The sequence below is a fragment of the Cervus elaphus genome, chromosome 23 (assembly GCF_910594005.1).
Source record: "Cervus elaphus chromosome 23, mCerEla1.1, whole genome shotgun sequence".
Lineage (NCBI taxonomy): Eukaryota > Metazoa > Chordata > Mammalia > Artiodactyla > Cervidae > Cervus > Cervus elaphus.
The window spans coordinates 25,152,410-25,165,435 of record NC_057837.1 but is presented as its reverse complement, the minus strand read 5'-3'; the positions used below and the strand labels follow the sequence as shown (position 1 = coordinate 25,165,435).

The 13,026-nt window shown below is 42.8% G+C and overlaps 1 protein-coding gene and 1 non-coding gene across 20 annotated transcripts in view; both read right to left on the bottom strand.

Annotated features, from left to right (window-relative positions):
- KIAA1217 (KIAA1217 ortholog) overlaps window positions 1–13,026 on the bottom strand; it is a 440,669-nt gene that overhangs the window by 115,814 nt on the left and 311,829 nt on the right. For 18 of the 19 annotated variants that reach the window (XM_043883233.1, XM_043883225.1, XM_043883224.1 and 15 more), the window contains 2 exons: window positions 8,151–8,349; window positions 3,767–3,860 (listed from right to left, as the gene is read on the bottom strand). In XM_043883233.1, the coding sequence (XP_043739168.1) occupies window positions 3,767–3,860; window positions 8,151–8,349 (293 nt within the window). Of the gene's footprint in view, window positions 1–3,766; window positions 3,861–4,592; window positions 4,992–8,150; window positions 8,350–13,026 lie in introns of those variants that run through there. The other variant, XM_043883237.1, reaches the window with a different exon arrangement.
- Window positions 12,194–12,266, bottom strand: TRNAG-UCC. Its single transcript has one exon. It is a non-coding gene; the product is annotated as a tRNA-Gly (tRNA).

Genomic DNA, 13,026 nt, shown 5'->3' with positions numbered 1-13,026 from the left:
GAGAATATTATACTTAGTGAAGTCAAGAGAAAGACAAATATTATGAGACATTACTGATATGTGGAATCTAAAAATAGCACAAGTGAATCTATATACAAAACAGAAACAGACCACAGGCATAGGAAAAACAAAAAACGTATGGTTACCAAGGGGAGAGAGAGAGAGGGACAAATTAGGAGTGTGGGATTAACAGATACAAACTATTATACATAAAATAGATATTCAATAAGGATTTATGCTGTGTAGCACAGAGAACTATATTCAATATCTTTTTTTTTTATGTATAATGAGATTTTTGTTGTTAGTTGCTCAGTCATGTCCAACTCTTTTGTGACCCATGGACTATAGTCCATCAGACTCCTCCGTCCATGGGATTTTTCCAGGCAAGAATACTGAAGTGGGTTGCCATTTCCTTCTCCAGGGGATCTTCCCGACCCAGGGATCAAACCCAGGTCTCCCACATTGCATGCAGGCTCTTTACCGTCTAAGCCACCAGGGAAGCCCCATATTCAGTATCTTATGATAGCCTACAATGGAATATAACCTGAAAGAATAACTGAATCACTTTCTGTACACCTGAAATTCACACAATATTGTATGTCAACTATCCCTCAATTAAAAAGATAAGTCAATTTTAAACATGCTCGGCTAGATGCTCAATGAAAAATACAGCACACGTCTTTCCCACTAAGCATCTATTCCACATACGCTCTGAGGTGCATGACCTTGGTCCCACCAATGTTTTCTGAGTCACGCATGCATACTAGTAACAAGTGGGAAGCTGAGGACTAGCTCAGGTTGCTGGGAGACTGGCGGATGGACCAACCACCTCAGGTGCGGGACTGCATTAACTGACTCAGGTGAGCAGTTGTCACCGAATTCCTCCCCTCGGCTTAGGCTAGAGCCGTGGATCCTTGCTCTGTTCTGGATTTCTCTTCTTTACCACGAGCAGTGGGCTCATGCAGCTGTGCTCCTGGCAGAGCTCAACAAAGCTTCCTTCCCTTTGATGGCAAGGCATCCAGCTTCGTCAGGAAGGATTAAGAATTCCAACCCCCAGAGCCAAAAGGTGAGGCTAAAGGGATTCCAGGTGTTTTAGCTCCTGGAATTCATGAATAGGGGCCAAGTTGCAAACTGCAGACATGACACCAAGTTAGGTTTTGTTTTGTGTGTGTGATCAAGTGTGGTTTACTCCAGAAATATAAGAATTTTTTTAAGTGTTAATTTTTAAAAATGGTTTTTCATTAATACCAGTTTATGACTCACCAAATTATGATACTGACAAACGAAAGAATATTGTTATATTTGCCAATCAGATAATTATTCCATGAGACTATACATTTTAAAAAATCCATTTTGACACAACAGAGAAAACTGAAAATTTTTCTGTACAGAATTTTTTTGAGTCCACTGGATGAGAACCAGCTTGCTGAACTGTGTCCACCCCTTCTTTGCCGAGTTGGTTTTAAAACTACGCTCTCTGTCTCATTTCTAAGTTGTCTTCACTGAAACCTGAACGCTTTTTCTGTGGGTTGGATGGTGAACATTTGTTTCTTCTCCTCTGGGGAGAACAGTTTGACTCTCTCCCAGAGAACAGCACTGTCTAAAGTAGGCTGTGGGCAACTTAGAAAGTGACCACAAGGGTCTCGTCTAAAAGTAAAAATAGAGAAACACCACTGAAACCCAGAGTCAAAGTTCTGAATCCTAGCAGGCTCTGTCCAGATGGTTAATATTTGATTTTCTCCGTGCTTTACTGCTGGTCCTTATGGAGGTTCCACATCTGCTTAAGAGTTAAAAACAGGTGTCCTTCCCAGCCATAAACAAGATTTTCAGAGGTAATTCTAGGGCCCCTGTGTGGGCTCCGTGTAACAAAAACACAACTTCGAACACTATGAAACCCTAGTCTGAAGGCTAGACATATCAAAAAATAAGGATCTCCAAGGAGCAAAGACTCTTAAGAATGTTGCTTTAGCAAGAGATGAATGAGGTCATGAAAAGCAAAGAGAAGCATCGTATTCGGCTCATACTTCGTGATGAGCATGACTCCATCTGTCTTCACATGGAGCTGGTTTACATGGAAAGTGTAACTGACTAAAAATAAAGTTCCAAATCCAAGCTTTTCTGCAGTAGCAGCTCAGCCTCCCCTTCAAATCACATGTCATTTCTGACATAAAAAAAGCAGCCATGGAGAACAAGAGGACTCTTTCTCCAAAAGTGTGTAGGCTCCGATCCTACAACGTCATCACTCAGCTTGCAGTCCAGAGCCACATGGAGATTTCTCCCAGCACTCTCTATTGCACCTCCTGACCTCTTGGTCCTCAACTTACAGATCCTGTGTGGTGAGCAGAACAAAGACGTCTCCATCCAAGTCTCCAGAACCTGTGACTACACGGGAAAGGGGATGAAGGTGCCCAATCAGCTGAGCCTAACATAAGGAGATTATTCTGGAGAACTGGACCCAATGTAATCACAAGTGTCCCTAACAGTGGAAGAGAGAGGGTTGGAGGTGTGATGAGGGAAGCCATGTCAGAAAGATGCTACTTGCATGTGTTTAAAGATGGAGGGAGAAGGCTGCAAGCCAAGGAATGGGAGTGGCCTCCAGGAGCTGGGAAAAACGGGAGTTTCTGGAAAGGAATACCAATGATCCCTTAATTTTATCAGTTCACTGAAGTTATGTGGGACTTCTGACTTCTAGAACTGTAAGACAGTAAATCTGTGTCATTTTAAGCCAGTGAATATGTAATAATTTGGTACACCAGCAAAACACAACTAATACTCACTGTCAGGAAGCAGAGTCCTTCAAGAACCCTCCTGCAGTTCTAGGACAGGCAGTGCCTGGGTTTCTTTGGCAGTAAAACCTAATCATTAGTGTTTTTTTTCCTAGTTAAACTCCAGCATCCAGTGCTAATCCTTAGAAAGGATGATAGAAAATGTCAAGGCATGTTCTAAATTTGGGGGTGGGGGATGGGGTGGGGAGGTGGAGGTGCATCTGGAGAAGCGAATCTTTTTTTCCTGCTCATTTTTACTGCAGAGGAAGGTAGCATTAGCATTATTGTTAGAAATGCAATCCCATTCAAATGGACTTGCATTAGTGCGATTTTACAATCTGCCTTTTCAGGTTCCCTGTGCTTTATTCTTCAAAACATGCCTGTATGCTCTGAATATTTGGATAATCTTCTACGATGCTCTAAATCTAGAGAATTTTAGCTCACAAAACATGCAGATTTTTGTACTTTGCCCTCAACACCATGCAGGTGACATTTGATAATATTTAACACTATTTGCAGTTGTAACAGCAAACAGTCCTGAATTAGAAAGTGAAGAATTTATTCAATAATTAGAATTCTGGGACTTGGAATAGCTGATAGAAAGATATTAATAGATTCTACATGCAGTTGTGCACAGGTTTTGCTGTCATTGGTATGGCAGGTTTGCTTTAAATGGAGGGAAAAAATAGCAAGAGATCCTCCGAGTAAGATGATCTATTACCTTCACGTACAGATCTTCAGGACCCCTTTGGAGTGAGGACATAACTAAATTCCATGCTTAGAGATGAAATAGGATGTGTCAAGCCCCATCTCAACCCTCTTACTCCAAATAATGAGGGAATCTGACTTCTCTACCAAGAAACAATGCCATTAGACAAGAAGAGCAGTTAAGAACCCCCCATATCTGGTGTTTCAGTGTGATCACACCAGGACCACATGCCAGAGGAGGGATGATAGTTCGACCCACAGAATTAAAGTAAAAACAGAACAGGAACACTCACCCTCATGTCTCCGTTCACAGTTTTCGGTGTGTGGTTGAATGCGTGGGCAGGATCCTTGTTGTACACTTTGAGAAGGGATCTGTCCTGAATGTTCCTGGAATCAAAAACATCAATAACTATGGCAGATGAAAGGAGCCTTATTGTGGCCATTTCCTTCTCCTCTACTCATAAGAATCAGGTAAAAGATATCTTCCGACAGTCCAGCGACTGTGTGCAATCAACCAGACAAAAAGTTCTTTTACCGTAAAAATAGGCAAAGATAAATAAGGCAAAGGAAAAAAATGACTTCAGCTTTTCTTTCCTTTTATTCCCCCTATTCCTCAGGAAAGTATTACTCTTTTTCCGTAGCTCTCCACCCATAAATATCGGGTAGCATAAACCTTCTTTCAAGATTCAGAGCAAGGAAAGCTAACACTTCATGAAACAATAAAGTTCCCATATTTACAATCTGTTCAAAGGGATTTGGTTAATATTTAAATATTTAATTGTTTACTTTGCCCAGACACCTGGTTTTCTGCTTATCTCATGAATGGATGCAAACGAAAAATGCTTTTTTCCTCCGAACACCTATAGCCAGGGAAAGAAAAAGGTATTTGCAGTCCAGAAAAAAAGTACCATAAAGATCAAAACTAGTATCTTTATGATTTTTTTCCCCTTCCATAATGGATTTTTAAAAGATATTGTTCCTCATACAAGTTGGATTCCAGAAAAAGCAGTGGGTAAATTCTTCCGCTGGTTTGTCTCTCCCTTGGAATCCAACACTTAGAAACTCTAGAGTCAATCAGACTGCAGCAAAGGACAGAACCACATTTCACTAACAGCCTACCTTAAAATTATTTAAGAGCTTATGAATATCTACGACGTCCTTCGCCCTCCATCTTCAGTTTTCATCAGCAGAAGAGGCCCCCCCGGGCATGTTCAGCCCCGTCTACACTGCGATGCCTGCCAGGGCTGGCACGGTGAGCCTAGGGAATCTGGTGCAGGAAGACACATTCCTTTCCTCCAGGTGCAGCCACACGTATTGTGGGCCAATCGCAATCACTGGGATGATTGGCTTGTGTTTTTGTTTTCAATGAACTGGAGGATCCTTGGACTAGTCTTGCTTCCTTCCATCAAATATCTGTCAGTGTTTGCTTTTAAGCGGTGACTAGCCCCAGCTTGTACCATCGCTCCACATTTCAAGCAGCTCATTAGAAGTCTGCTTAAGGGGAGGAGTGTGGCCCTTGTTACTAGAAGAGACTCAGTGACTAGAACGGGAAGAGTTAGCAGAGGGAAAGGGTGTGGGGATTCATTGCAGGAACTCACCCTGTGGACGGGGGGTCAAATTCCCAAGTGACGATGTGAAGAAACTGAAAACCTTACTTAAGCCATGAGAAAAAAAAAAAATTCATGTGGTTCTGAAGGTATTTAAAACACAGGAGGTTGGTTTATGATTAATTTAGAAACATGTTCATCCAAGATGAACCAACAGAAAAGGCCCAGCTTGCGTTTGCCATGGCAACATTTACAACACAGAATTTCAACCTAAACTCTCGGTAGCATTTCCCCAAGGAAAATATGGACAACTCAACACCATGATGAAAGCTCCAAATGTTTAACAAATACACCCTCACTTCAAAAATACTGGCCATGAATGAAATTTGTCTCTGGGTGTAGGATATTAAAGCCAGTGTCTTCAGGTAAAATCTACAGGCTACATTTTTTTTTTTTCCCTTGCTGGGAGAGGGAGCAGGCAAGGTTCTATTTAATGCTGATGGTGAAAGTTTATTCTACCATTCAAATAAAATATACTTGAGGGATTTTATGCAAAAAAAGCAAAGAATAATAATTCTTTGAAAGAACATACATGTTATCATCTTGCCTAAATAGTATATTCATCACCAAATAAAGACATTTAAATATTTTTAGGTCCACTTAAATATTTTTAGATCCATTTTCATATGTAAATCAAAACTCTGAAAAGTAAAATTATAGACAAATTTATAAACCAATGATGTTCCCCTTACACATTTTCAATGAGACTTTTTAAAAATCAGGCTATCAGTACCACAGCCTAAGAATCAACGAGAACATCACTTTTGCAGATAGAAACAAACTGAAACTATTAACATTTAATGCGATCACTTCTTTCAAGTGCTGCTTTGTTTCATCAACTGAATTTGCATTAAGAAGGACCATTTCAGTTTGGAAGTTTTGGGGGATCTTTTCCTCTTTGTCTTCCCTCCCATTTCTCTTTTTGTGACTACATCACAGTACCCCCAAAGAATGTGCAAAGAAAGTCTTAGTAGTCATACTTTGAGGCTTGGGAAAGAAACTCATGTCTAGGAAATCATGACTTGTACTATAAAAATTCTTGCATGAGCTGCAAGACAGTGGGATCCAACTGTTTACAATAATTTCATCAGCCTTGAACTCCACAATCAAAAGTGGCTTTGCGTAGTTTCATGTGTACTTATTATTACCCTTCCCCTCAATTTCTCGAACTGCAAAAATTCAAGAAGATGGTTTTAAAGCAGCACATAAACTACACGAGATTATCTTATTGCAAGTATCAGTTCAGTTCAGTCACTCAGTCATGTCCGCCTCTCTGTGACCCCATGAACTGCAGAACGCCAGGCTTCCCTGTCCATCACCAACTCCCAGAGCTTACTCAAACTCATGTCCATCAAGTCAGTGATGCCATCCAGCCATCTCACCCTCTGTCATCCCCTTCTCCTCCCTCCTTCAATCTTTCCCAGCATCAGGGTCTTTTCCAATGATCAGTTCTTCATATCAGGTGGGCAAAGTATTAGAACTTTAGTATATTGGAGTATATACTGCAAATATACTCTCTAAATATTGCGTGATTACTTCATGGTTAAGTTCATGCTTTGTGCATTAAGGATATTTTTTGATGACAGCTTGATCAATAATTTATGTCAAAAAACAAACATGAATTTCCTGATACTCATGAATATTTAAACATATTTTAAAAAACAGAAAGGTTGGGCAAGAGACCTAACACCTATACCTTAGGGGCATGTGTCAAACGTTGAAAGCTCTAAATTACTCATACACCTTTGTACAAGCCTAAATATGTCATTTCTGATCACTGTTAGAAATTTATATGCACTAGAGGCATATTTTTAAAAAGTAGTTCTTATTAATTCCATGATGAAGAAACAGGACAGTCTGCTATCCCCACAAGGAAGGGACCCAGAGAAACCAACTTGGGGCCCAGATGAGTTGAGAGGAGAACATTCTGAGGGAATAAACAATTTCTGATCAAGAATGTGGACAGTCAGGTTTGGGGCTGGGCTTAGACATTAACTGGCTGCATGATCTTGAATAAGTCTTAACTCTTAAGCATCTGAGTTTCTGGTCCCATCAAATGAAAGGGCTGGATGAATCACTCAATCTTTTTCTCAGCTCTAAAATGTTTAACAGCTATACTAGCAACAGCTCATTTGGGTTGATTTCAGTCCTGTTTCTCAGGCTTGTTTGGCAAGAAGGGCTCAGATGGTCCCTTCTTTTCACGACACAACATTATTGGCATTGATAAAGTCCTTCCCTTTCTGTGCCACTGGCCACAGTAGGAATCCCTTTAGCCTCCTTTTAAAGTACATCTTATTGTATCAGGAGTGGACTTCCTGGTGGCTCAGATGGTAAAGAATCTGCCTGCCCTGCAAGAGACCCAGGTTTGATCCCTGGGTTTGGGAGGATCCCCTGGAGAAGAGAATGGCTACCCATTCCAATGTTCTTGCCTAGAAATTTCCATGGACAGAGCCCATGGAGTCACAAAGAGCTGGACAGACTAACACTTTCACTTTTCACTATTATACTAGGAGCCCTGGAGAAAGCTCACATGGAAAGTGGGATCCTTTAGCAAAGGCCAACTATTTAAAAAACAAGAAAAGGAGAAGGCTTCTTGGTCTCCTTTCTTGTGGACAATAGCATTGCGTCCACTGCTTTTATTCTAACTCATTCATGTAAATTATGGCCCAGTGGGATCATTACCTAAAATGTCCACAGGCTCCGTCTATGAGAATGAGAGCCCTTGAAAAGGAGTTGGTTAAGTTCCACCTGTAGGTATAACCTTCTACTCATATGATCTTCCTGGGCCATCGCTTCCCTAACTCTTACAATAAACAATGGACTGGCTCAACTTTTCCATTTTTTTCAGATGTAACCTGCAAACATCTGTGTGGGAGAAGTCTGTTCTCACCTCTGTAAACCAAACTTTGTCAATGAATTCTAGAAAACCAGATAGTGGATTCACACCTGGATAAGGTAAACCTGCTCATTAAGACAACAGCCGTGCTGTCTTCACTGGGACACAGAGAGATGGGGACTTGGTACCAATGGTCGGTGGAAGATGGTGGACACATGTGACGTCACCGCTTACCTGACATCATTTAGTTCGTAATAGACATTTCTGCTTTCATCTTTGATGTAAATGGCGACACTGGGCGACTCCAGCATTTTCATGGTGAGCTGCTGTGGGAAGGCACTTACGAAGAGAGCTCGGATCGTGTCTGCACTTGTAATTTCGTTCGGCATCCTGAGCTGCTTGGTTTCATCTCCGTACTGGAGATAAAGAACTCCTGCACATAAGATGGACACAGTTATCAGTCACAGCTCAAGACTCACACGACGCATAGCACAAGCTAAGCCACTTCCGTCCTACCGCAGGCAGGAATGTCCCAGGTGCGCTTGCAAAAAAACCATGTCACAAGAGACGTAATCTTGGAATTTTCAAGAAGCGCACTCTCTGGTTATGATGTAAATACCTTATTCTTTAGAGTTAAGGCAGGTGTTACAGAGGCTCATTTTTAACTATTTTAAAAACCAAAGGACAAGAAGCTAACCCTTGGTGGCCTAAAGCAAAACACAGTATTTAATTCCCTTGAAAGGTGTATTTAGGAATCTGACCCCATTGGGTGAATTTTTTTCCCCACGTCTTTAATGAGGGACACAATCATGATAGCAACAGGCAAGTGACATAAAGTCTTTTTCTTTTAAGATTTGTTTTGAAGTGGACCTATTTTAAAGTCTTTATTGAATTTGTTACAATATTACTTCTGTTTTATGTGTTGGTTTTTTGTCCTCCAGGCATGTGGGATCTTAGCTTCTGAACCATGAATCAAACCCACACCCCCTGCATCAAAAGGTTAAGTCTTAACCACTGGACCACCAGGGGAATCCCTAGATTAAGTCTTTACAGTCCATCCAGAAATGTGCTGTAAGTGGAAATGCTACAATATCTCTGGGGCTTTACTACATATTGAATGTTTCTACCAAAAGAAAATATCTACATGAGTCTGGTGTCCTAATGTGTCAGAAAGAAAATGGAAAAATATCAGTTGCACCAACACAAGCACAGGATGATAGCATCTTAGAGTTCCAGGGGGCATGTGGCTCCTGTGAACCATGCCTCCCAGCCATCGTGCCCCTGTGGAGTGCAGTCCCCTCTTCCTGGAGTCTAGGCTTGGCCACGGGACTCACTTTGGTAAATGAGATGCTAGCAAGTGTGATGCAAAACGGCACATGCTTGCACATGAGAGCTTGTCTTCTTGTTGAGCATGCCTGTCTTGTCTGCATCCTTACAGAACCAAACTTCTGTGGACTCTAACTGAGCCACGCTGGGAGGCCACATGAAGAAAAAAGTGGGAGCCCTGACTGATGCCCCCCACCAGGCACCATTCTCCAGCCAGGACCACCGGCCAGTTATGTGGGTGTGCCACATTGAAGGGGGAACCCTTGGCCCCAGGAGAGCCCTGCCAGAACAGAAACAAGACCCTCCCTGGAAACCCTGCCCAAATGGCAGAATCACAAGCAAATACATAACTGTGGTTGTTCTTGGTCACTATGTTTAGGGTCACTTGTTATTCAAAGACAGGTGACTTGAGGAGGGGGATGGAAGATCTCCATGCTGAATCTGAATCCCACTTCCTGTGAGAATCTCCCGAGGCCCTCTACCAGTACCACTGGAGCAGTCGTTGGCAGGACAGACTCAAAAGAAAAAAGACTATGACTTGTGGTTAAATACAACAGCTCATGCAACTGATTTATTTCTATCTCCTTCTGACATTCCATTCAGATGACGATGAAGAATTAAAAAAGCATAAATCAAAGAATTAAGGGGGTGAGAGAGGAAACAATAGCAGACCATAGAAAGCTGACACCTAGGTCTTCAGGCGCAGAACTCTGCATAATTGCAGGGCTGGAGAAGCTCAGGAAATGAGGCGCTAGGTCCTCCTGAAGGTAGGAATGCAGAGTGCCTGGAAAGCATGAGGGCTGACTGAATTTTTTTAATGGTGCAGCACGCTTTCCCTGGGCGGCTTCCCTGGTGGCCCAGCGGTAAAGAATCCTCCTGCCAATGCAAGAGATGCGGGTTCAATCCCTGAGTCAGGAAGATACCCCGGAGAAGGAAATGGCAACCCACTCCAGTATTCTTGCCTGGGAAATGCCACGGACAGAAGAGCCTGGCGGGCTATAGTCCATGGGGTTGCAAAGAATCGGACATGACTTTGTGAGTCTACAACAATAGCAACAAGTTTCCCCATCTCCTTTGCATCCCATTCAGCCAAGCAACTCCACAAATCCACAGCAGAACCTGAATGAGGAGGAGCCAGTGGACTGGATTCTGGCTCACTAGACATAGGGGAAGGTGTGTGAGGTCCCCTCTGTCAGAGTTCTGGCAAAGGGCTGACATCTCTGTCAGGAAACTGGAGGAAGCCCTGGAGGAAAGCTGACTGTCCTCTGAGAGGACACCAACAGAGTTTTGAGCAAGGTAAGATTCTGATTCTGTCTGGTCACCCCATCATGAAGCAGCCCAGGCCACACACAAGAGCTTCCAGTGAGTACGACCATGCTTCGCTTATACATGAACAGACCAGCAAGTATTACCAGGCATTTCATAAAGCCTCTTTCATGTTAGAAACAAACAGAAACCAGAAACTCAGAAGCAATGAGACAGTCTGAGAAAGGGGGAACATTTGGAGAGCAACAGAGAGCCCTGGGAACCATGAGAACAGAAAGGACAAATTCAGGGGCGAAGACAAAGTTGACGAAATCTCAAAAAGGGCACCAAAATAGACTAAGGAGTGGGAAAAGGGTGAGAACCAATAAAAAAAGAGAGAATTACCTCAGAGCCTCTCAATTCCTCATAATGGGGACTTGGGTAAGGAGGTCAGAAAAAACCGAGCAGTTTCACAAAGGTATTATAAGAATTTTTTTTGGTCTCCCCAAACCGAAGACATGAGGTTGGAGACTGAACAGGTTCAGGAGGGAGGGACTTCCCAGGTGGTCCTGTGGTTAAGACTCGGAGCTTCTGATAAAGAGGGGCATGGGTTCGATTCCCGGTCAAGGAACTAAGATCCTGCATGCTGCAAGGCGTGACCAAAAAACAAACAAAAAAAAAGGTTCGTGAAATGCTAAAGACACTCAGAATTGGCACTGAGACATTCCAGATGGCAGGGGAAAAACAGAGGTTCCTACAAGTTCCCAGAGGGTGGGGAGGAAAGTCACAAAGGAAGAAGCGGGAGTTAGAAGGGCATTCGCTTTCTCAGCAGCAGCCCAGAAACCAAAGACAATGGAGAAATGGTCTCGAAAATCCGGGAGAAATATTTTCTATCTAGGTCTATATTTATCCAAACCATCAATCAGGTCTTTCATTCAAGTCAGCTTCCCAGCCATGCTTTCCCTCACCACCTTCTCCAAAATTTCAGCACCCTTTCTGCCTCTTATTTCATACCCCAACTCCTGCTTCATTTCTGTTCCTGAGAGTTTTTCACTATTTACTCTAACCTATATATTCACAATTACTAGTGTTTATTGTCAAAAATGGAAGCTTCATTGGGCTGGGGTTTTTTTTGTTGTTGTTAATTTTTGGCTGTGCTGGGTCTTCATTGCTGTGCCTGAGGTTTCTCTGGTTGAGGCAAGTGGGGGCTACAGTCTAGTTAAGGTAGGTAGGCTTCTCGTTGCGGTGGCTTCTCTAGTTTTGGAGCACGGACTCCGAGCACATGGGCTTCAGTAATTGAGGCACATAAGCTTAGTTGTTCCCTGGCACGTGGGATCTTCCCAGGAATGGAACCTGGGTACCTGGCATTGGCAGGTGGATTCTTCTCCACTGTACTAGGAGGGAAGTGCAGGATTTTTTTTTTTTTTTTTAATAAAATAGAAGCTTCATGAGACTAGGTATTTTTTAGAAAATAATTCCTCTGGTCTCCTTTTTATTTGTTTGTTTACTTATTGGCCGTTCTGCACAACTTACAAGATCCTAGCTCCCTGACCAGGGATTGAACCTGCATCCTTGGCAATGAAAGTGCAGAATCCCAACCACTGGACCACCAGGGAAGTCCCACCAGGGATTTTTTTTTAAACTGCATTTTTAAAACAGGTTTTGGGGTTTTTTTTGGTCAAGCTGGGCAGCATGTGGGATGTTAGTTCCTCAACCAGGGATCGAACCTGGGCCCCCTGCATTGGAAGCACAGAGCCTTAACCACTGGGCCACCTGGGAAGTCCCAGGGATTCTTTCTAAGATGTTTTTTGTTGTTGTTTGCCTTGGTATCCTTTGACTTGTGATACTACTTGTGATGTAGTAGGTTCTTAACATGTGTTTGTTGAATGAATGAATGGTTTATTAATATAGGTCATCCAAAAGGAATGTTCATTTTGGGATCTATTCGGGCTGTAAGAGCTTTTGCTACATGATTTAGGAATCTCATTCCTAATTTGGACACAAACGAGACCCACATTCTGAAGTGTCCATCTCCTTGATCAGAGTAGTCCTTTCATACAAGCATAAGCAGCTCACTCTCTCTTCTCTATCACTGTTTCGATCCTCAGCTTCTTCAAGGAGTTAGTTTTCCAGAACTTCCACACTGCTACACATTTTGCAGAGTACAGAAAAAACCCTTTCAAGCCTGTCTGACCATAGATTGTGCAACGTTTCTGCCCCAAACAGGAGATGCGGTGACTCTCCATGTGATTGCTAATGTCATATCCGAAGGCCAGAACCATGTTTGAGGTCTGGGCCGCAACCATGCCTGGGCGGGGCCCCTGTTCAAGGACCACTCGTGGCCTTCCTACAGTCAGATATCACAGCCTCATTCCCCCCAGAAGGGCCTGGTTTTCATTCCCACATCTGCATTCTGTACGTGTGTGTGCTTGAAATAGAATTTGCAGGCTGCTCTGAGGGAAGAAAAAAAAAAAATTGGGCCTGAACTATGGTTACCTCAGGGTCTGGCTAGTGTGGCTGCCAGCTGGGTACACAAGTC